Below are 20662 nucleotides of genomic sequence, written 5' to 3'. Positions count from 1 at the left end.
TTTGATGTACACGACAAGTCGTTAACTATACTACGAGGAATTACGTTACGTTTGGTTACTGTTCGGAGACTGGAAACATAAAATAAATCGGTGAAGAACTGAGAAGATATGTAATCAAATGTTAATTTATGAAGATATAGCTATTTTAAGATGAGAGTCTTCTTGTTTTGGAAATTAGAATATTGCTAGGAGAAAATATCAGTTATTGGTCTCGTGGGTTCGAACTACTGGTGAATAAAACCCCACGAAGAAGATCTTTAAAAGGTAATTATTGGAAGAGATTTCTTTGGTAAGATCATCATTCCTTAATCTAAGCATTTATGAGTGGAATCTCAAATCAAATAATATAGCACTACTTTAGACAAATTCAACCGTTAATTAATTAATATAATCAACATCAGTTTTATTCCTCTCGATAACATTGGCAGACATTCATCCACGCAGCCACCGAATAGAGCTTGAGTTTTAGCTCGACTGAGTTTTATTATTTTATTCAAAAGAATCTTGTTTTATTTTTTTAATAAAAATACTGAAATAGATTTAATCGGGTCAGAAACCAACTTATTAGATTACTCAAATTTACCGAGGTAAATATCTAAAATAATTAAAAGCAAAACTTGGCTTGGATGGAAGGCTTGTTCAAGAGTATGATAAATATGTTTTTTAAAGTGATTTTAGCTTAAAAATATATTAAATATATTTTAAATATATTTTAAATGTTAGTATAAAAAAAATAAATTAAAATTTAATGAAAAAATAATTTAACCGTATCTCCCAGACAAACTCTACATCACCGAGTCACCAAGTCAAACTAATTGGCTGGGATTAATAATTAAGGGGAGGCAAGCCATTCAATGAGGATATATAAATCTGTGGCCAAGATTGGTTAAGTGAGGCTATTGGACTGGACTTGGTGTTTTTCTGGGCTCAAGTTTATCATATGCGCCCAGTGTGCCTCCAATCTGCTTTAATGTTTTTGGCTGTTGCTATGGGGTGCTTGGCTGTAAAATCTTTGAAGAAATGGAAAAATCGACCAACCACCAAAGCTCCTAGCAATACGAGAACTGTTTATGGATAAATCAGTCCGACACTTTACAGTGTTTGTGTAACTAATACTAGCATGAAAGCAACTGGGCAGCTAATAGTCACCGCAAACGCCCTCCCACCACCCATGTAACATCGTCATCCTTCCCTCTACATTACTAAATTTGTCGTAGCATAGCTGGGGATGCCTGTTTTCTGTGGAGATGGTCCAAGATCTTGGTTTGAGATGAGATAAAACTGCGTCAATGTCATGATATTCATAGAATGTTTGGTTTGCTCCTGTAGCGCAAACTGTGTTTCACATGAAAAAAAAAAAACACAAAAAATGATGTTTTTCATGCACACCGCAATTTGCACTGTGTAGCCAAAAAGGAAAAGAAGAATGATAGCATATAACCCTAATCCTGCATTTTAGTGCTTGCAGGAAGTGGCAGTGAGAACTGAGAGGAACAACAGAAAATCTTTGAAAATAAAAGGATGGCATGCTCTCTCTTTGAACCCGAATTCATATTTTTTGCATGTTATATTTTTATTTGAATTTACAGTTAGTGAGACATCATCTTATAATCAGTCTTTGCGTTAATCGAGATTAAATTCACCACTCATGGATTAGGCTAGCGCTGGATCACGTTCAGGGTTCGCTTGGTAGTATAACAAGGTGCAGTTGAAATTGCGTTCTGCTCCGATCATAATTATAAAAGTGCATATTTAATCTTGAAAGAATCTCACGGAAAATTCTCTCTTGAAATCTTAATTGAAAAAAAAACTATAATTAATTTATAGATTTTTTCAAACCGCAACTGTAAAAACATTTAGCATTTGGGCAGGAAGGAGCAATTTGCTATTGTCCTTGTGCCTAGACAGACAACGTTGACAGTATTTAATCTTGTTCTTTAAGTCACTGTTAAGGTCAATCTGTGAACATAGTTTTTGCTGAAGCACATGCCCCTTTATTTTATAATGTATAACTTTCAGATCAGTCAAGTTCTTGTTGCATTCATTTCTGGTTTATGATAACCTTGATCAAGATTAACAAAATAATAGCTTAATCCATTCCTAATCTCTTGCTCAAACTTAAAAAACACTTGCTATCTTCTTTTAGCATAATGAGCTTCAGAAATTAATCTTACTGTTAACATTTTGTCTGAATTCATCAGTTCTATGGTGGACGGTGCGGCAGCCAGCATATATTTAAACATGATGACAAACTAAGCAAGAAATCATTACCAAATGGCAGGAACTCACTGTCTGAATTCATCAGTTTTTCTGCTTGCTTGTTTATTTTACTGTGGATACAGGCAGATGTTTTGAAAGTGAATAATTTGACCTCTAGGAAGATGCGGACTTCTACTCTCAGATTATGATCTTCCTCATGGACAGTGCAGAAAATCATGGCTGCATTGAGAATTCCCCTGAGTGGTCAGTTCTGATTTCCTGGACCAGTCTTAAGCTGTCCTTTTCATGTATATTGCTGTGACAGAACTCTTCCTGCTGAGTTGAATTATTTAAGTTTTACATGCTGTGGGAAAAACTGATATGCAGAAGAAACTGGAGAGTTGATCAATGGGGGTAGTTCTTATTTATATTATGGCCTTGAGATATTTGGTTTACCCTGATTTCCTAGTACCAAGCTCCACACATTCTGAAAACTACTGAGCTAGCGATGTTTTCCTTTTTCGCAAGCATCCAAATCCGAGAAGTAATTTCTAATCCATTTTCGAATGATCCGGACCTCCTCCTTTCTTTGTGCTACCAACCATTGCGGATCGCTTTTTGTTGTTGCAAGTACATCCAAGCAATGAGAACCTGTCGTCGTGAGCATATGTTATGTAAATCTTCTCCTCATTACGACGATAATCAAGTTCATCATCAAAACATACCCTTCACAGTAGTGATAGCAACAACACTGTCTGATATGTTCTGCAACACCCTGTGATGAGAAACAGCACTGTGTTAAACAATGTTATGAACATAAGCTTCTGAATATATATTAGCAGGAGATATCAGATGTGTTGTTATTAGTTACCCGCCGCTGCTGTAAGGATCTCTTAGTCCATTGGAGAAAATGATGTTACTACCGAACCGTTTGAGAATCAGCTTTATATCCTGCAGGTTTCCATTGAAATCAACAGACTAGTTTTATGCAATACTAAATGATCCAGGGAAAGGAAAGGGGGAAGGAGAATGGCAGCGCAGCATACATGGCCTCCAAAATAAGTAGTAACCCAATGTGGTCTAGGAGGGACTCCGTATTCGTCCTTGCAGTCGTTGATATAAGCATTTAGATCAAATGGATATGGTTGAAACATGGAATCATTGCTGATGCCGAAAGGTATCACCATGTCAGCACACGTCTAATCACAAGAATGCAAAGTTAGTCATCTTTGTAAAAATATAGGATTGATTACATCTGTTTGAGCTCTAAATAAAGATAAGAAAACATAGTTTTACAATTATTTAATTGTCAAATAACCATCTTAATATAAAAGCTTAAGCTGTTAAGTGAGGTCTTTCTTTAGATTTGAAACTTACACAGGTCCACGCTATCTTGTGTTTAATTTTTATCAAATAGAATAAGGGTGGTGAGATTCGAATTCGTGACCGCTTAACCTTGTGCTTAATTTTTATCAAATAGAATAGGAGTGATGGGATTCAAACTCGTTACTGCTTGGTCATCAAAACTCTGATACCATGTTAAAAAACCATCTCAACTAAAAAACTTAAATTGTTAAGTGAGTTCTCAATAAATGATTTATATTATTCTCTAACACTAATTACCTGCCAACTCCAACCAACATCGGTTTCGGTTTCTTTGGTGGGTTCGTTAACATAACATGGGAGTTCTCCTTGATAAGCAACCATGCCGGCAAATATTCTACCTAGAATGTCATTTCCAAAGGAAGGTTCATCAATGCTTTTACAGACCATGGTTACTGGATAGGATGGAGGCGCATCATATTGAGCAGCAGCCATATATATGCCGGCCAAGTAGTCTGTGAGCTCAGAAGAATTGTTCAAGGGCCTAAACGAAGAGTAAAAATTAGGCAGGACCATCAATTTTCAAGTCTAAGAATCAAAACCTGATAGCAAAAGCCAAAGCATTACTTGCAAGTCTCGAATTTCTTGCTCAGGATTGAAAGACCATCAGGTTCGGAAGCAATTTTGTCAATCACAGTCCATGACTTTTTTATAGTATCATGGCAACTCTGACTGTCTTCCTGCAAGCATAAATCAAACCTGTATTGACTAAAACATTGAGCTTTGAAACAAAACAAAATCAACAAAACATCAGAATTTGTTCTTTACTCTGAAATCTTTGGTGACAATAGAAACATAAGCATGCGCTGGTGTTATATCAGTGAAGTACAGGATTGGAGCTGAAGAGGCCAGAGCTCCGAGGGCAATATGTGGATATTTCAGCCGGAACCAGGAAGCAAGCACTACAAGAACAAGTTGGAATCAAAAGAAGAAATTTAAAGCAAATCAACAAAGGGTCGAAAACAAATTTGTAATCAAATAGCCTACTTCCACCATATGATGCTCCAACGACAATCACAGGAGAGCGTTGAACATGGAATTTCTCATTTACGTGGATGATTATCTCTGCATAGTCTGCTAAAGCTTGAGCTGAGTTGAAATATCCAAGTGTACTAGCATTTTTGAAAGCTTCATTCCTTGATCCAAATGGGATTGATTTCCCATAGTATCGGTGCTGACAAGAATAAAACCAATGAGATGCAAAGAAAGCTGTTCAGGATTACTGTCTAGAATTCTGTAAGAAGAATTATTCTAAATGGAAGAACCAGAATCCTTGTCTTTGAATTTCCAAGGTATTCCTTATCTCAGCATGGATATTTCTTTGAATGAAATCGAAAAGGCGGTCATGATCTCGAGGCACGAGAGACGACCTGAGAATACCACCACCTGACCATGAAAACAAAGAAGGAAAGCATTTTATACAGATGAGCAACATTCTCACACACTGTTAATTACCTCTATGTAAACTTGAAGAGCCTTAAAACGATGGGCATTTTCTGCGAGGATCCCGATATCACCAAAGTCATTTTCTAATGGTGCTTCTTCCCCAAAGTAAACGAAGATCGGTGCATTGGAATTAGCACCACCCCAATACTTTGAGTTGATGACATATCTTTGTTGAAACATGTCAAAGCTATCAGGCCTATAATTGAAGTGATCAAGTGTTTGATTGTAATAAAATGTCTGCAAGTTGTGATAAATACTTGATGCAGCAAAACTTGCAGAATTCCTTGAAATTCTTCCCAGTGGTTTCACCCTTGGATTGTTCATTCCTCCAAGTCGAGCCAACCGCGGTATGCGCAACCCTTTTGCAGTCACAGAAGTTGAGTGCATAACTGGAATGAGCATTAGTATTGGAAGCCATTGAAGTGCAACCATTGGAGACTTCATGGAAATATATCTAGTAGAAAATCTCTTACGTTTCAATGTAGTTTGAAATTTGTGGTTATGTTCAAGGATTCCAACAAGCAACAAGCACTTTTATACTGTCATAATGATGGAAGCAGAAACACAAACAATAAGATAATAGCAAGAGAATTGAAAAAGTAATAAAGGAAAAGTAATGAAAGTCATAATAAAATAAATTAGGAAAAATAATAATAAAATAAATTAGTAAAAATAAAATTATCAATCTCAATATTTTATTTTCTAAACTAAATAGAAGAAAAAAATCACCACATAAAAAGAAATATTTTCCTAAACTAAATAGGAAATAATAATAACTTAGAAAAATATTTTTTTTTCTAAAAATCCTCTTATATCAGTTTTCCTGGATTGGAGAGAACTCGTCCTCGAGTTTTGGTCATCACTTTATCGCTATTATTGACCATTTAAAATAGTGTTAGCTAGTTCCATTGTGCTCCTTGTTCCTTACCGAACTTAGATAAGATATCCCAAGAATCAATTCCCAAAATTAACACCTTTAATCTTGATGGAATCATCACTAATCATCAATGACTTGTTCCACATTATATTTATATTCATATTATCCAGACTATCCACCTTCTCTTCATTCTCCTTCTTTTCCTTCTCTGTAATTATGGATAAAAACAACATTTTTTTTTACTTTTGCCTTCAATAACCACCACCTCTCTCCTGTACACCAATAATATATGCTTTTCTTTTATACCGAGGATATACATATTATACCATTTTTAATGTATGAAATTCTATTAAAATAGATATTATATCATACCAAACACTATCAAATATCTCTTATCAATAGAAAACAAAACGAGATAATGTTTATCCACAATTACCTCGGTGTCTTTATTTAACCAAGTTAGCTCGTAGGGTTTAAGATAGCTCTCGATTTTTAGTTAGAGATTCTTTACTACCTCTATGGACATCGTATTCTCGTAGCTACGTTTTTTATTAAGTTGCAATCTTTATCTTTTATAGTGTATGTTGAATGGAAGATGTTAGTAAACCATCAATCTTCTTCCAAATCACCTTTAGGTGTAAACAAACTCTTTTGTATGATTAAGGTAATACCACCATCTCTATGCAGAATCTCCCAACTACTATCTCGAGTCATCAAAAACTGGATCAATCACATCATCCACATGCTCCTTTATCCATAGATAATTACTTGTAAGAGTTTCTAGTTTACTGGACTCTTTAACACAATGCCCTAATTCACCACACTTATAACAATGAATTCAAAAAAGTTGAATTAGAGACCTGACTTGTACTCTGACTTGTTGTCTACTGAGTTTGTTGAGTAGGTATGGCTTGGGGATGGTTGGCCTTTGATTATTGTTGGGTCTTTCTCTATTGTATTGATCTGTCCGGAAACTCCTACTAACTGCCCTAGCTAGCTATTGTTTCTTAATGGTCAAAGCCCTTTGATATGCCTATGAAACTGTCTACTAAGACTGCATGCACAATACGTCCTAGATGGACAATATAAATCACTCAGATATCTTTCCATCAACAACTCTTCTATTTCTACCAAGTCATTTCTTGTTACTAATTAATAAAACTCATTAGTATAATCATTGATAGATTTACCTCATTGTTTCAACGTATGGAGTCGTTAGTATAGTGTTTGCACATAGTTAAAAGGAAGAAAATTATCTTTCATCTTCTTTTTTATCTTGTCTCAATCACTAATTCTCGACTTCTCGTACCTCTCATATGACCTCTTTAATTGTTTCTACCAGACAGAAGCCCAACCCTTCAATTGGATCATAACTAGTTTTACCCTTATATGTTCTAGAATCTTTTTACACTTAAAAATTCATTTAACTTTTTTTAACCAATTGATGATCTCATCTGCTTGTAAAGTTCCTACAAAATTAAGAAGTTTAATTTGAAAACCAAAATCTTTACGATATCCTTCCCTATCAAGAGCACTATTTACTCATGGGCATAACTTAACAATAGGTGCCACTTATTGAAGAACTTTTCCATAAGACGCCTATTTTTAGTAGAAATCATATAAGACTTTCTAAACCATCATAAATATCAAAATAAAAATTCCTATTTTTATTTTTACTTTAATAGGAGTCAAAACTATTGTGATCAAATTAGTATTACTAGCTAGTCAAAATGATAGATTTATATGAAAAGGCTCTCAATTTAAAAAGGAAAAAGAAGCAAGAGTATAAACAATTCAACACGACTGATAATAATTTCTCATATTTGCACGATAAAAAAAATAAAAATCCAAGCCCCCTTATTCTAAGCAAGTTTTCCCTAAATATGTTAATATGAATTTCTCGTTTTAAATATAATATGAATTTTCCCTTTTATACCTTTTCCAATTTCACTTTTGATATAAAATTTTAAATTTTCTAAATTTTAATTTAACTCATTTTTTTTAACCGGGAGTTTACACTAGCTTATGAGTTCTTCCTACAAGCCATTGTTTGGCCTAACCCTTGTCTTTGATATCATTTGTCATGACACTAACATCTTTCAAGTCCACAAACCATGGCACCAACCTTGTTAACAGTTCGTTGTAGCAGAGTAAGCTGAAAAAACCCTTTCTACGTTAAAGGCCTAAATGTTCTTATTGAAAACTAAACTAAAGCATTAACACCTTTATAATGACGAGGCCTTTTTTATTACAGGATGCTGGGTGCGCAAGAGCGTTCAACCTTAAACAAGGAGGTTTCACCTTCATTTAGTCACTTTGCTATGATGTAATACGCAGTCGTCTTGAGGCCGTAAGATGTATGATGTGACTCTGTATTTTCCTCTGCAATGGGTTTTCTGTATTGGATAGAGATCCTTGGTCAGTCTTTTATTCCTCATGTTAGGGCTTTAAAGCCAACCGCATGGTAAGCTTCATAATTTGTCTCTGTATGTCCTTTATCATGAGCTCTTGAATGTTTCTCTCCTAAAAAAAACCTTCCTTATCCTCTCCTCCTACTGAACACACCCTGTTACTTATTCCTACCATGATTGTTCTGTAGCACATAGCAAAGCAAAAATAACTTGGGATTACAACACACAACAAGTAATAACCTAGGATCGTTGGGCTTGAAACCAACTAACACATACGGAAGCACAAACAATATGACAATAACAAGAGAAAACAGATTAATGACTGAAATATGATAGAACACAAAAACCCTAATTTGTAGTTTTATTGTTGAAGAGAAAACTCTATTATAATTTGACTCTTTAGAAAGTTTACAAATACTTAAATAATTCCAAAAACCAACATAAACAAATTAGTAAATCCAAAAATAAAGGAAAAGTAATATAAGTCCGAAATAAATAGGGAAAAAAAATAAAATTATCAATCTCAATATTTGATTTTCTAAACTAAATAGAAAAAAAAAAACTAGCACAAAAAAAATATTTTTCTAAACTAAATAGAAAATAATAATAACTAAAAAAAATAAATTTTCCTTAAAAATCCTCGTGCATCACATAAGATAAGATAGTTCAGTGTGGAAAAATATTGCAGGCGTAATAACCTGCCTATAATATTAATTGACATCCCATGATATGGACAATCAAAAACCATTTCGAAAACTTCTTTTTTAGTAAAATTAATTAACACTAATTGCCAACTTTAACAAAAACAAACAATCAAATATCGATATTAATCCTCTCAACAACAAAGTTTGCTTGCTCACAGTAGTTTTTCTGATGGTGAGAGGTAACAACACCACAATGAAATGAGGCTATAATTGAATATAGATAGCTGAAGCTACGCAATTCTGGACATAGAGATTGATTGAAAAGTTCGAATAATTAAAACCTTGAAACTACATAACATTTTGAGAAATTAGGTGCAAGAAATGTGTGCTTGAAGGCACACAATTCCAAAATATCTGTTACTATATCCTGCAATGGGGTTGAACAGCAGGCCATATATAGTGGAAAATCACTGCATGTTCTCAAGTTGCTGTATGTATACCTCTTTGCATGCATTATTGAAGACCATGGATAGGATAGTTACTATATTGAATAGTTTTTGGCCTTTTCCATTGCGTGCTTAGCAGTCAAATCTTGAGGAAATGGAAAATCGATAATTTCAGAGGCATTTGGGTGAAGTAATGGACACCTGAGGAGGACTTTTAAACCGTTCTTGTGCAACTATTAGCTTGAAAGCAACTTGGCAATTCTTAGTAAGAGATGTTGTAACCCATTTGGCTCAATGTTAAGCAGTAAGTGCACCAATGGCAATGAACAAAACTTGGTTTTGTGTATGAAGGAAGAGAGCTTCATGTCAATCCTATGTTTAGTCTTTGTGAAAGATAAATGGGCGTTGGTGTCTGGTCTGATCCAGGAAAGATGACCGACAAGAAGGATCATCAGAAATTCTCTAGGTTTTTGAAAATAAAAAGGTGATATATATAGCTGTCAAACCCGGATTAAGGGTTCGATCCGGAAAAAACTTTGATTATTGAATTGTTTTGTTTAAAAGCAAGAGATGATGCATGATATTATAGTGTAAATGTTTTTTAAAACTATTTGCACTTAAAAATATATTAAAACTATTATTTTTTAATTATTAAAATCATTAAAAAACACAAAAATAACATAAATTTAATGCTTTACTGAGACAAATATATTTTTAATAAGCATTTAAAAAAAAAAGTTATGACACCAGTGTAAATTTTGTCTTTATCTAAAATTATAACCTCTTAAATTTTTTATCCCTACTTGTCACAATGATTCTACTTCCTTGGCAAAACAAACCATCATCTCCTACTAAATATTTTAAATTAATGTAGTGTATTATAGACATGATCAAGAACTAGGAGGACTTTTTTTCTTTGAAGCATTCACTTAAAGGCCTGGGGTAAAACTTTTGTGCGCATATTCTCTTATATACTTCACCAAGAATTTCCTGCTGTACATGAGCTCGTCCATGCTTCTCTGTTTCTTCCCTAACATTTCTGAAAAAGCAATGGCCTTCAAGTTGACGATAGTTTCGATGATATACAGCTTCAGCCATTGTTGACTTACCTATACCACCGGCCATCCCCCAGATTCCCACGATGAGCACAATGGTTGATCCAAATGATAGTAATGATTCAATGTTCTTAACGCGTGATTTCACCCAAACAAGGCGTTCTGAAACAATTGAGGGTGATGGCGCATGGTGCAATTTCTTCTGAATGTCAGAAACAAGTTCCTTAATTAGCTTGGTCTCATCCCTGCATGCAGTGCATAATAAATCAAGAACAAAGACAAGCTAGGCAGCAAGTAAAATAAGCCACTAGAACCAAAGAAATTTCATCATAACATGCGCATTGTCTTTCATGCTTGCAAAGTGCATCTCCATAGCTCCCAGTCAGATCTTGAACATGACCTGGATCAGTTTTGTAGAAAACAGGTAAAACCATCTGTCATTTGTTCTCCATGCACTCAACAATCTTGGTGAGTTCCCTCAAAGAAAGTATAGAATCTGCATAATTTTCGGAGAAAATGACGATCGAAATATATGACTCTTCAATCATTTCCAAGAGGACAAGCTCGGTCTATCTCCTCCATCAAGTTTATAAGCGATGCAAGCATCAATTTGGTTTTGACACAAAGCGTGGTAAAGATGACTGGTAAGACTTTTGCGGGTGTTTGTGCCTCTAAAACTAAGGAACACGTCGCCCTTAGTTCAAACATGGAGTAATGGGAGAGAGGAAGTGGAAGCCATATAGTTGTAACATTTTTTGCTACTAATTATTTTAAAATTTTAACTTGAAGAAGGACAACAAGAATACTTGATGCATTAGATTTTATCAAGGCTCCGTTTGTCCAAGTTTTTGCTGTTTTTTGGGGTCGAAAAACATGGAAAATGATGCTTTTCAACTCAAAAAAGCAAAAGCAGCAACTTAATTAGCGGACATGCTTTAATTAATTAATTATTATGTCCAACAACTAATTAAAAGAAAATTTTAATTAGGGGAAAAGTTTACTGAAATGCATTACATTTTTTCAATTCTCATTTGATGAAATAATAAAGACAAATATATAAGAAAACAAGTGTGAAAGAGAACTTCATCCTTTTCTCAATCTCCATCTGGTTACTGGTGATGGTGATGGTATTTTATTTTAAGAGAAAAAAAAGTATAAAAATCTCGATAGTTGTTACCTAATCCTTGGGTAGTGTTTGCTATGTTGGATAGAATGAGACTTCACTTACTAGAATTGAACTGAATAAATAACTCTCTTTATCTTGCGTTTAGTGTGATTTGAATTGAAATGGATAATTCATTTTATTTTATGTTTGGTAAACATAGATGCCGCTGACTTGGGGTCTAGACCGACCCGAGTTAAAAAAATAAAAAAAGGATTGATTCAATATGATCCAATAAAAAACTCATGACCCGGGTCAACTCTCAAGTTAAGTTTTAAAATTATAATGATAATCACTTTTATTCATAAGTTGACCCGGGTTAACCTGAGTTGACCCTCCTAGCCTATAACATATGCCTTACCTCAGGTCGATCCCAAGTTGAGTTTTAAAACTATGATAATAAGTATTTTTACTCTTACATTGACCTGGATCAACTCGAGTTGACTATCCCGACCCGCCCGTGACTCGGGCATTGTCTCGGGTCGAGTTTTAAAACTAAAATAATAATCACTTTTATCTTTACGTTGACTTGGTTCAATGGTCAGCCTGATTCATGTCCCGGACCTTATCTCAGGCCGATCCTCTAATCGAGTTTTAAAACTATGTTAATAATTACTTTTATATATTTATATTACCCTAGACCAACCTCGGTTAGCCCTTGTGTAGAGAACTAGACAAGCTTGTCCTACCCCTTTTAGTAGGACAAAACTTTCTCCACTAAAACAACCTTGGATGGGACAAAAAATGATTTTTGTACTGTCCAAATAACTTTTTTAAAAAAATTATCATGTTCAGTCCATTTTTGTATAACATACCAAACACTGTCTAAAGCTTCTCGACAGTTATTACTTGATACCATTGAATGAGTTTCGACCATAATTTTAAAATCTGACCCGACCTGATGGGTCAACTAGAGGCCGAAACTAGACCGAGTTTTAAAAAAATAAGTAAAGACACAAATTTGGGTGATTCAATCAAAATCTTGGTTGACATGATGATCCGATCAAAAACCTGGTTGCAACTTATCTATTGACTATTTATATTTTTTTATAACAAAAATAATTTCGTTTTGATTTATATAAAAAAATAAAAGCCTATCCAAGATGATCTGGTGACCAGATCAAAGCTCATGACTCGGATCTTAAGCCAGATTGATTACCGGCCGGGTTAAAGAAATACATTCTCAACCAAATAATTGGCAAACTTACTTTTAGGAGCATGAGATGGTTTGCTCGTCAAACACTGCTGGCAAAGAGACGGAGAAAGAAGGTGATTTATTTGACGTAGAAACAACTCCTTAATTACCTTTTCCGTTGCTGTACACTAAACTCTACATTGGCAGCACATGATAAAGCGAGATATTAAAGTACAGTTATACAATTACAGGTATAGTTATACATATTAAAGTATAGTTATACAATTACAGGTATAGTTATACATATTAAAGTATAGTTGTACATTAAACTCTACATTGCCAATTAAAGGTAGGATTGCTTTAATTGGCAGCAACAATTACACATTGGCAGCACATATTAAAGTATAGTTATACAACCACTTCTTGCTATTGTAAATCTCTATGCAGTAACCGTCTAGCTGGTGACCCAGTGATAAGAGCTTGGGACCAAGAGGTTTGCTCCCTCTGTGGTCTCAGGTTCGAGCCCTGTGGTTGCTTATATGATAGCCACTGGAGACTTACATGGTCGTTAACTTCAGGGCCCGTGGGATTAGTCGAGGTACGCGCAAGCTAGCCTGGACACCCACGTTAAACTAAAAAAAAATAATAATCTCTATTCAGTCAAAAGAAGACAAAAATACATTAAAATATAAATTTTAAATTCACAGTTTTATTTTGAAAATAAATCTAATAATGTACGCCTCTAAAAAAAGATTATATATCATTTAAATATGACATAAAAAAATCTATCTCTACTAGAAAACAAAATTAAAATAAGAAAAATTAAATAATATCCAAACCAAAACAATAAATATAGAAAGTTTAAAAAATAGCAAAATTAGCTCATACAAGGTATCATAATTTTCCTACAGAAATAGGCCTTATGAATCTCTTGTAAGAATTTGAACTAGCTACTAGCCTACTACTTTGTTTTAATATAGCCAAATATTTTATTAAATCTAAATCTATCCAATTGATCTATAAAAATATTTTATAGGACATCCATATAGTTTCTTTATAGAAGATTTCATTTAAATACTCAAAACTTTTAGTCTCCACAGGTCCGACTGCATCGATTTCCTTCAAGAACCTACTTGTGTAGTCTAATAATCTTAACTACGTGAAGAATGGCAAGAAAAATTAGTCAAATCAATTGGACATCAATTAATGTTATTACAATAAGTAATTTGTTTGACGAACAAAATCTTTACTCGACCAAAACTCATTTTTCTATATAAATTTTTAGTAATTCTTTTTAGTACTGTGGTAGCTTTTATGGTTGTGGTTTGAAAAAAATTATTTTATAAAATATACTTTTTATTGAGGTTGATTTGGTATTTATATATATTTAGTTAAAACTGTGATTAAAATTGAGGTTAAATAAAAAATAGTTTAATGTGTTTGGTTAAACATGTTTTTCAAATTGAGGTTATAAAACAATTAAAAATGATATATATATTAATATTGATGGTTTTTAATTTAAATATTATAGATTTAACTACCACTGTTACATCATTAAATAAATAATATTTTATATCAAATATTTTTTATTGTTTCATTAACTTATCTACGATTTTATCACGTATGAAATTCATCCGATAAGGACTACAGTTTCCATGGTTTTTTGAACGTGCAACAAAATCAGGTAAAATATCATCACAAACAAAAGTGAAATTGTGATCTCTTTCTAATTTATATAGTGTCATTGAATAATATTAAATACTAGTTTTTCAAGTAAAACACAATTAAAAAAATAAGATTTTTTTTACCGGGTCGGGCACGGTCTAATGACAGTGCCAAGTGAATTAATTCACCTCTAGAAGTGAACAGCGTAGTGAATAAATTCACGGCAGAAAAGGAGAAGCAAATTAATATTGTTTTTTGCTAACTAGCGTTTGAAACATGAATTGTGGTAGGTCCCACACACAATAAATAATGTTTTATATTTTACCAAACATGTTAATTCTGCGTTTTGCTTCAAATGCAAAAGCAACCACGTAAACAAACGTGGTCTTAATCTGGCTAAACCTGACCGAGTTATTATCTTGTAAAAAAACAAAACAAAACATCATTCTTTCAATAAAAAATGGTTAATTCAATAATCAACGACATATACTTTTTTTTTATATTAATACGCGGGATAACAATTATAATTCTAACGATGAAAATAATGAAAAATTCAACTATAATATAATCAAATTTCACCTATCAAACATAAACCTAAACACTATACCAAATGAATATCCACATGCTCCACACTTTTGTTGATTAATTAATAAATCAAATAATGACAACAAATAATAATATACATTTGTAGTTGATGAACCCGACATGTCACCCGACACCACCGACGGCTTTCTCCACACACGCCAGCAAGTCACCACCGACACGTCACGGAGATCCATATCAAGTGCAATGTCCTTAACGTGGGCCCGTTAAAGCTGGATCGGCCTTGTAGATGCCCCAACGCGACGTCCCAACCAATCCTCACCTTATCAAATTCACTGTAGTAAGAAGAAAGTTAACTATATTTTGGTCCTTCAAACTTAGAAACAATTTACTTAAGCCCCTATAGGCTACCTTCTGCCTAACATAATACTTGTAGACGTAGATTTGAGGGATTTTTGTTCTTTCAATAAAGCTAATTTCAGTTGTTTTCTAAAATTTAGATAATTAAGGAAAGTCAATGAAAACTTTTCATGAGCATTTATAAGATATTATCACTAAAGAGTCATAGAGAAAAATGAAAAAGAAAGTATAAAAAATAAATTTCTTAATATTTTTTTAATTATTTATCACAAAGTCACACTTGAATTTCTTGAATAATTTGAGAATTAATTAATTTAGTTTGATTAGCAATAACATTTTTAGGATGAGGATTTAAATTTAACACAATTGGACATTAATTAATTTTATTACATTTACCTCTCTTGTTAAATGTAGATGGAGTATTAAAATATGTGCAAATCATGTATCAAGTTCAATTATTTTTAAAATTTTATAAAAACCCTATTTAAATAATATAATTACGATTCAGAATGAACATCTACTTAGTATAATGTTTATCAATATAAAAAATAATTTAAAAATGATTATGAGTTCGAGTTCTTAAGAGTCACCGAAAGTTTACATGGTCGTTAACATCAGGGTCCATAGAATTAGTCAAGGAGCGTGTAAGCTGGGCCGGACACTCACGTTAATAAAAAATTAATTTTAAAATTAAAAATAATATTACAAAATTGAATAAATAGATATTCGAGTGGAATATTACTCAATCTATAAGGACCAAAATGAATTCCAACAAAAAATTAAAATTAAAAAAAGCCCAGTCTACCAGATCCAGCAGTCCCAAAGCATCGTTTCTTTCGAAACAAAATACGTGTTGACCCTCCCGTCCCTCCCCTCCCACTTAATAATAATAATATAAACACCAAATTTCCATACCAGAGACCAACACAAATCCACAACCTCTAGATCTATCACCTCATCCTCTCCATGGCGAGATCTCGATCTCTGCTGTTAACGATCTGTACGATTCTCGCAATCCTAATCCATGGCGCGCACTCCTTCTACCTCCCTGGCGTCGCTCCTCAGGATTTCTTTAACGTCAGCGCTCTCTCTATCTCTCTTTCACTCTTACTGCATGATCTACAAGTTTTTGTTTCAGATCTCATTTTGCGCTTTATTTGTTGGATTTGTGCAAGGAGAATGTGTGATTTGTTAGGTTTCGCGTTGTTCTTTGCGTAGTTAAGTATGGCATTTGATTTTAGATTCAGATAGTTACTTATACGACTTGCTTAGAGATTTGGTCGAGTTTTGATTAGGTTTTGTTTAGTTAAGTGTTGTGTTTGGATTCAGTTACTGAAAATGTTTGATTTTTTTAAGGTTAATTAAGGTGGTTTAGGGATTGATTAAGCTGCAATTTACGTTACTCTTTTTGGACGTTGCGGTTAGGAGGAGAAATGGACGTTTGGTTTTACTTGTTTGGCCATTTGGTTTTGACTGAGTGGATAAACAAATGAGAAGATGAGTTTGAGGTTAGGTATTGATTGCGTTAATCTTGATCAACATTATAATTTTTGCTAGCATATGGGAGCGTGAGATTTGTTGTTGCTTTATGTTATGTTATAGACATTGTGTTTCTTTCTTCGTTTATGTTTTTCGTTTCTGGTTATATTAAAGAGTTGAAGATGCTATAGCGAATGGTTTGTGTAAGTTGAATTGGAGTGTTACTTTGTGGCGATGGCTTCATATAGAGAAGTTAATGTTGAGTTTGCCAGTTTTTTAGTGTGAGAGCCGCCTATTTCTGACTTCTGTTTCTGGGCTTGGGTTTATGTAATTAGGGAGCTTTAGTATTACTTTTTTTCCCTCAATTGTTTTGCTTATGAATTTTGTTGCTCTTGTTGGTTGTGATTGTATGAGACAGTACAGGGATTACATTCTGACATCTTGCTGAACTAAGTAAGAATCAGTAAGAAATGGCGGAGACTTTAATTTTTATTTTTTCAGTTTATTTATCTGTTGTTTTTCCTCTGGTTGCAGGGTGCTGAGTTGACGGTGAAAGTGAACAAATTGACCTCTATAAAGACACAACTTCCGTACTCATACTATACTCTTCCTTTCTGTACCCCATCCAAGATTGTAGACAGTGCAGAGAATCTTGGGGAAGTGCTTCGTGGTGACCGCATTGAAAATTCCCCCTACACGGTCAGTTTCATTATGCTGGATAGTTTCTTCTAGCTCGTACGCGTACACTATTATTGCTGACCTTTTGAGTTGGAATTATTGCAGTTTAAAATGGGGGATGCAAAGATGTGCAATATTCTTTGCCGGAAAACACTTGATGCCAAAACCGCAAAGGCATTTAAAGAGAAGATTGATGATGAGTATCGGGTTAACATGTATGAAACACTCTCTTTAGGCATGCAGGCTAGCTACCAAATCTCATGAGAAATGTGAAGTTTGTTTTTCTGACTATTCTATCACTCATGTGACAGGATCCTTGATAACCTTCCTCTTGTTGTTCCCATGCAAAGGCCGGATCAGGAATCTCTCCCTGTTTATCAGCTTGGTTATCATGTTGGGCTCAAAGGCCAATACAGTGGGGTATGTTCGTTATTGCACTTCAATTTCCCAGTACTTCTTAATGTGTTGGTTATTTCTGATGCTCACGTTGTCTGGTTATGTGCAGAGCAAAGAAGAAAAGTATTTTATCCACAATCACCTGTCATTCATTGTCAAGTATCATAAAGATACGCAATCTGATTCTGCAAGGATTGTTGGATTTGAAGTAAAACCATTCAGGTCAGTAATTCAAGGGTCATATGATATTTTTAAAATGGTTGCTTCTCACCTGATTTCATGATTATATTACTTATTGTTTTTTGTTTTAATATACCAGTGTTAAACATGCATATGAAGGGAAGTGGAGTGATGAGAATCCTCGTTTAACAACCTGTGACCCCCACACAAGACATACTGTCGTTAATTCTAACACTCCTCAAGAAGTTGAAGACAAAGCTGAAATCATTTTCACATATGATGTTGAATTCCAGGTGAGATATTGCACACGGCTATACAGCTTACATTTAAGTTTTTATTTCTCTTTTGTTTTTCTTCTAAGATAGTCAACTATCATTATCTGTTACATGATAAGCAGTTACAGAATCATCGGTTTTGATCCCTACATGCCTTCACAAACTATTATCCAGCGAGTCTCATTTGTTAATTTCTTTAATTACTACTTTATTCATTTATCACATGGGCAGAAAACAGTGAAATATCATACTTACTCATGAGTGAGTTCGCACTCTTATATTTTTCTCTCGGTTCGCCTCTCAGGATAGCGATGTGAAGTGGGCCTCCAGATGGGATGCCTATCTCTTAATGACTGATGACCAAATTCACTGGTTCTCAATTGTCAATTCATTGATGATTGTCCTCTTCCTCTCGGGGATGGTGGCTATGATCATGCTACGAACCCTTTACCGTGATATATCCAAGTACAATGAACTTGAGACCCAGGAAGAAGCTCAAGAAGAGACTGGATGGAAGCTTGTTCATGGAGATGTTTTCAGGCCCCCATCAAATTCGGACTTGTTGTGTGTCTATGTTGGAACCGGTGTTCAGTTTTTTGGAATGATCCTTGTTACCATGATTTTTGCGATTCTTGGATTCCTTTCCCCTTCAAACAGAGGTGGTCTTATGACAGCCATGCTCTTGCTTTGGGTTTTCATGGGCATTTTTGCTGGCTATGCCTCATCCCGGTTATATAAAATGTTCAAAGGATCAGAATGGAAGAAAATTGCTCTCAGGACTGCAGTCATGTTCCCAGGGATCGTCTCTGCCATTTTCTTTGTCTTGAATGCTCTCATCTGGGGCCAGAAATCATCTGGCGCTGTGCCATTTGGAACGATGTTTGCTCTGGTATTCTTATGGTTTGGAATTTCAGTTCCGCTAGTGTTTGTTGGAAGTTATATTGGATCCAAGAAGCCAGCAATTGAGGACCCTGTGAAGACAAATAAAATACCAAGACAAATCCCAGAGCAAGCATGGTACATGAACCCAGCCTTCTCAATTCTAATAGGAGGAATTCTTCCATTTGGAGCTGTTTTCATCGAGCTGTTCTTCATTCTCACCTCGATCTGGCTGAATCAATTCTACTACATCTTTGGTTTCCTGTTCCTCGTTTTTGCAATCCTCATTGTCACTTGCGCAGAAATAACCATCGTGCTCTGCTACTTCCAGTTATGCAGTGAGGACTATCTCTGGTGGTGGAGATCTTACCTTACATCTGGTTCCTCAGCGCTGTACCTCTTCCTTTATGCCACATTCTACTTCTTCACAAAGCTTGAGATAACCAAGCTGGTTTCAGGGGCATTATACTTTGGTTACATGCTAATTGCATCGTACGCCTTCTTCGTACTAACCGGCACAATCGGATTCTATGCCTGCTTCTGGTTCACAAGGCTCATCTATTCTTCAGTGAAAATTGATTAACTCAAGCAGACAGGGTAAGATTCAAAGTTAGTAGATAAAATTATGCTTTCAGATGTTAGCCAATTTGCACATTTTTGGATTGAGACTCCATGACTTTGATGTTATAGTTCTTTTATTCTATCTGTTTTAAGAATCACTGCCCTTTTAAATATATAGATTCTTGACCGAGCTTGTGATTCTTCCTCTTGATATTATCTTCAGAGTGTTTAACTAACTAGCTAGCTAATATCTGTTTAGCACACCAAAATTTTTTAAAACTCTGCTGCAAAAACAAAAATGCACTTGGTAATGGGTACAATTTATCATGGCTATATTCTCCCTCGTGATGATGAAAAGAAAGAAAAGAGGAGATTGGCAGAACAGAAAGCAACTAATCAGCATTTCAAATATAAACTACATCCCTCCCCAGACTACAAACAGAAGGAACAAACAATCACAACCTTCTACTCCCTAGGATGAGTGTCCTTAGGATCGCCAGCACCGGTAGCTACCTTGGCGACATCACTGGCGCTAGCTTCAGGTTTTTTCTTGGCATATAACACCATATACCCTAGAGCAGCGGTGATCCCGAACCCAGTAACTGCCATAGTAGCTGGGCTGAAGGGCAGCTTGCGCCTCTGGTGCAAAACCTCACCTGGGTTGTTGTTCCCTGGTGGCCTCTTGGATCCTTCTGCACCTGTTCTTCTCACTTCTTCAGGACTCATCTTGTGGGTGACTGCGTTTTCCTCCCCCAGCTTCAATTCTCTTTCAAAATTTATCCCCCAAGACATATGTAACAATGGTTGCCACGTTTGACATGAAGGTTTAGTTCTTGAACACGTAGCAATTGCATGCAAGAGGCTCTAGCAACCGCGACAAGTGGAGTA

General features: G+C 34.8%; 2 protein-coding genes across 2 annotated transcripts; one reads left to right on the top strand and one right to left on the bottom strand.

The window, feature by feature from the left end:
• Positions 1-2434: 2434 nt before the first annotated feature.
• Positions 2435-5471, bottom strand: LOC7458422 (uncharacterized). The gene is made up of 9 exons (XM_002324878.4): positions 5038-5471; positions 4570-4756; positions 4351-4484; positions 4150-4262; positions 3823-4066; positions 3246-3398; positions 3071-3150; positions 2925-2974; positions 2435-2850 (listed from the first exon to the last, which is right to left on the bottom strand). The coding sequence occupies exons 1-9, from the start codon at positions 5458-5460 to the stop codon at positions 2702-2704; spliced, it is 1533 nt and encodes a 510-aa protein (XP_002324914.2). The 5' UTR covers positions 5461-5471; the 3' UTR covers positions 2435-2701.
• Positions 5472-16129: 10658 nt separating this feature from the next.
• LOC7458423 (transmembrane 9 superfamily member 8) lies at positions 16130-19964 on the top strand. The gene is made up of 7 exons (XM_002324298.4): positions 16130-16403; positions 17340-17504; positions 17589-17698; positions 17795-17903; positions 17989-18101; positions 18199-18352; positions 18639-19964. The coding sequence occupies exons 1-7, from the start codon at positions 16293-16295 to the stop codon at positions 19794-19796; spliced, it is 1920 nt and encodes a 639-aa protein (XP_002324334.2). The 5' UTR covers positions 16130-16292; the 3' UTR covers positions 19797-19964.
• The last annotated feature ends 698 nt before the right edge of the window (positions 19965-20662 follow it).

Source organism: Populus trichocarpa, chromosome 18 (genome assembly GCF_000002775.5).
Source record: "Populus trichocarpa isolate Nisqually-1 chromosome 18, P.trichocarpa_v4.1, whole genome shotgun sequence".
Lineage (NCBI taxonomy): Eukaryota > Viridiplantae > Streptophyta > Magnoliopsida > Malpighiales > Salicaceae > Populus > Populus trichocarpa.
The sequence above is the reverse complement of the archived record's forward strand: the minus strand, read 5'-3'. Positions and strand labels throughout refer to the sequence as shown.

Coding starts and splice junctions, on each gene's coding strand:
- LOC7458422 (XM_002324878.4), bottom strand. CDS start 5,460: ATGGTTGCACTTCAATGGCTTCCAATACTAATGCTCATTCCAGTTATG. Junction 3,151..3,245: donor CTACTTATTTTGGAGGCCAT/GTATGCTGCGCT, acceptor GGAAACCTGCAG/GATATAAAGCTGATTCTCAA. Junction 2,851..2,924: donor TGCTATCACTACTGTGAAGG/GTATGTTTTGAT, acceptor TCACGACGACAG/GTTCTCATTGCTTGGATGTA.
- LOC7458423 (XM_002324298.4), top strand. CDS start 16,293: ATGGCGAGATCTCGATCTCTGCTGTTAACGATCTGTACGATTCTCGCA. Junction 17,699..17,794: donor GATGAGTATCGGGTTAACAT/GTATGAAACACT, acceptor CTCATGTGACAG/GATCCTTGATAACCTTCCTC. Junction 17,904..17,988: donor TCAAAGGCCAATACAGTGGG/GTATGTTCGTTA, acceptor GGTTATGTGCAG/AGCAAAGAAGAAAAGTATTT.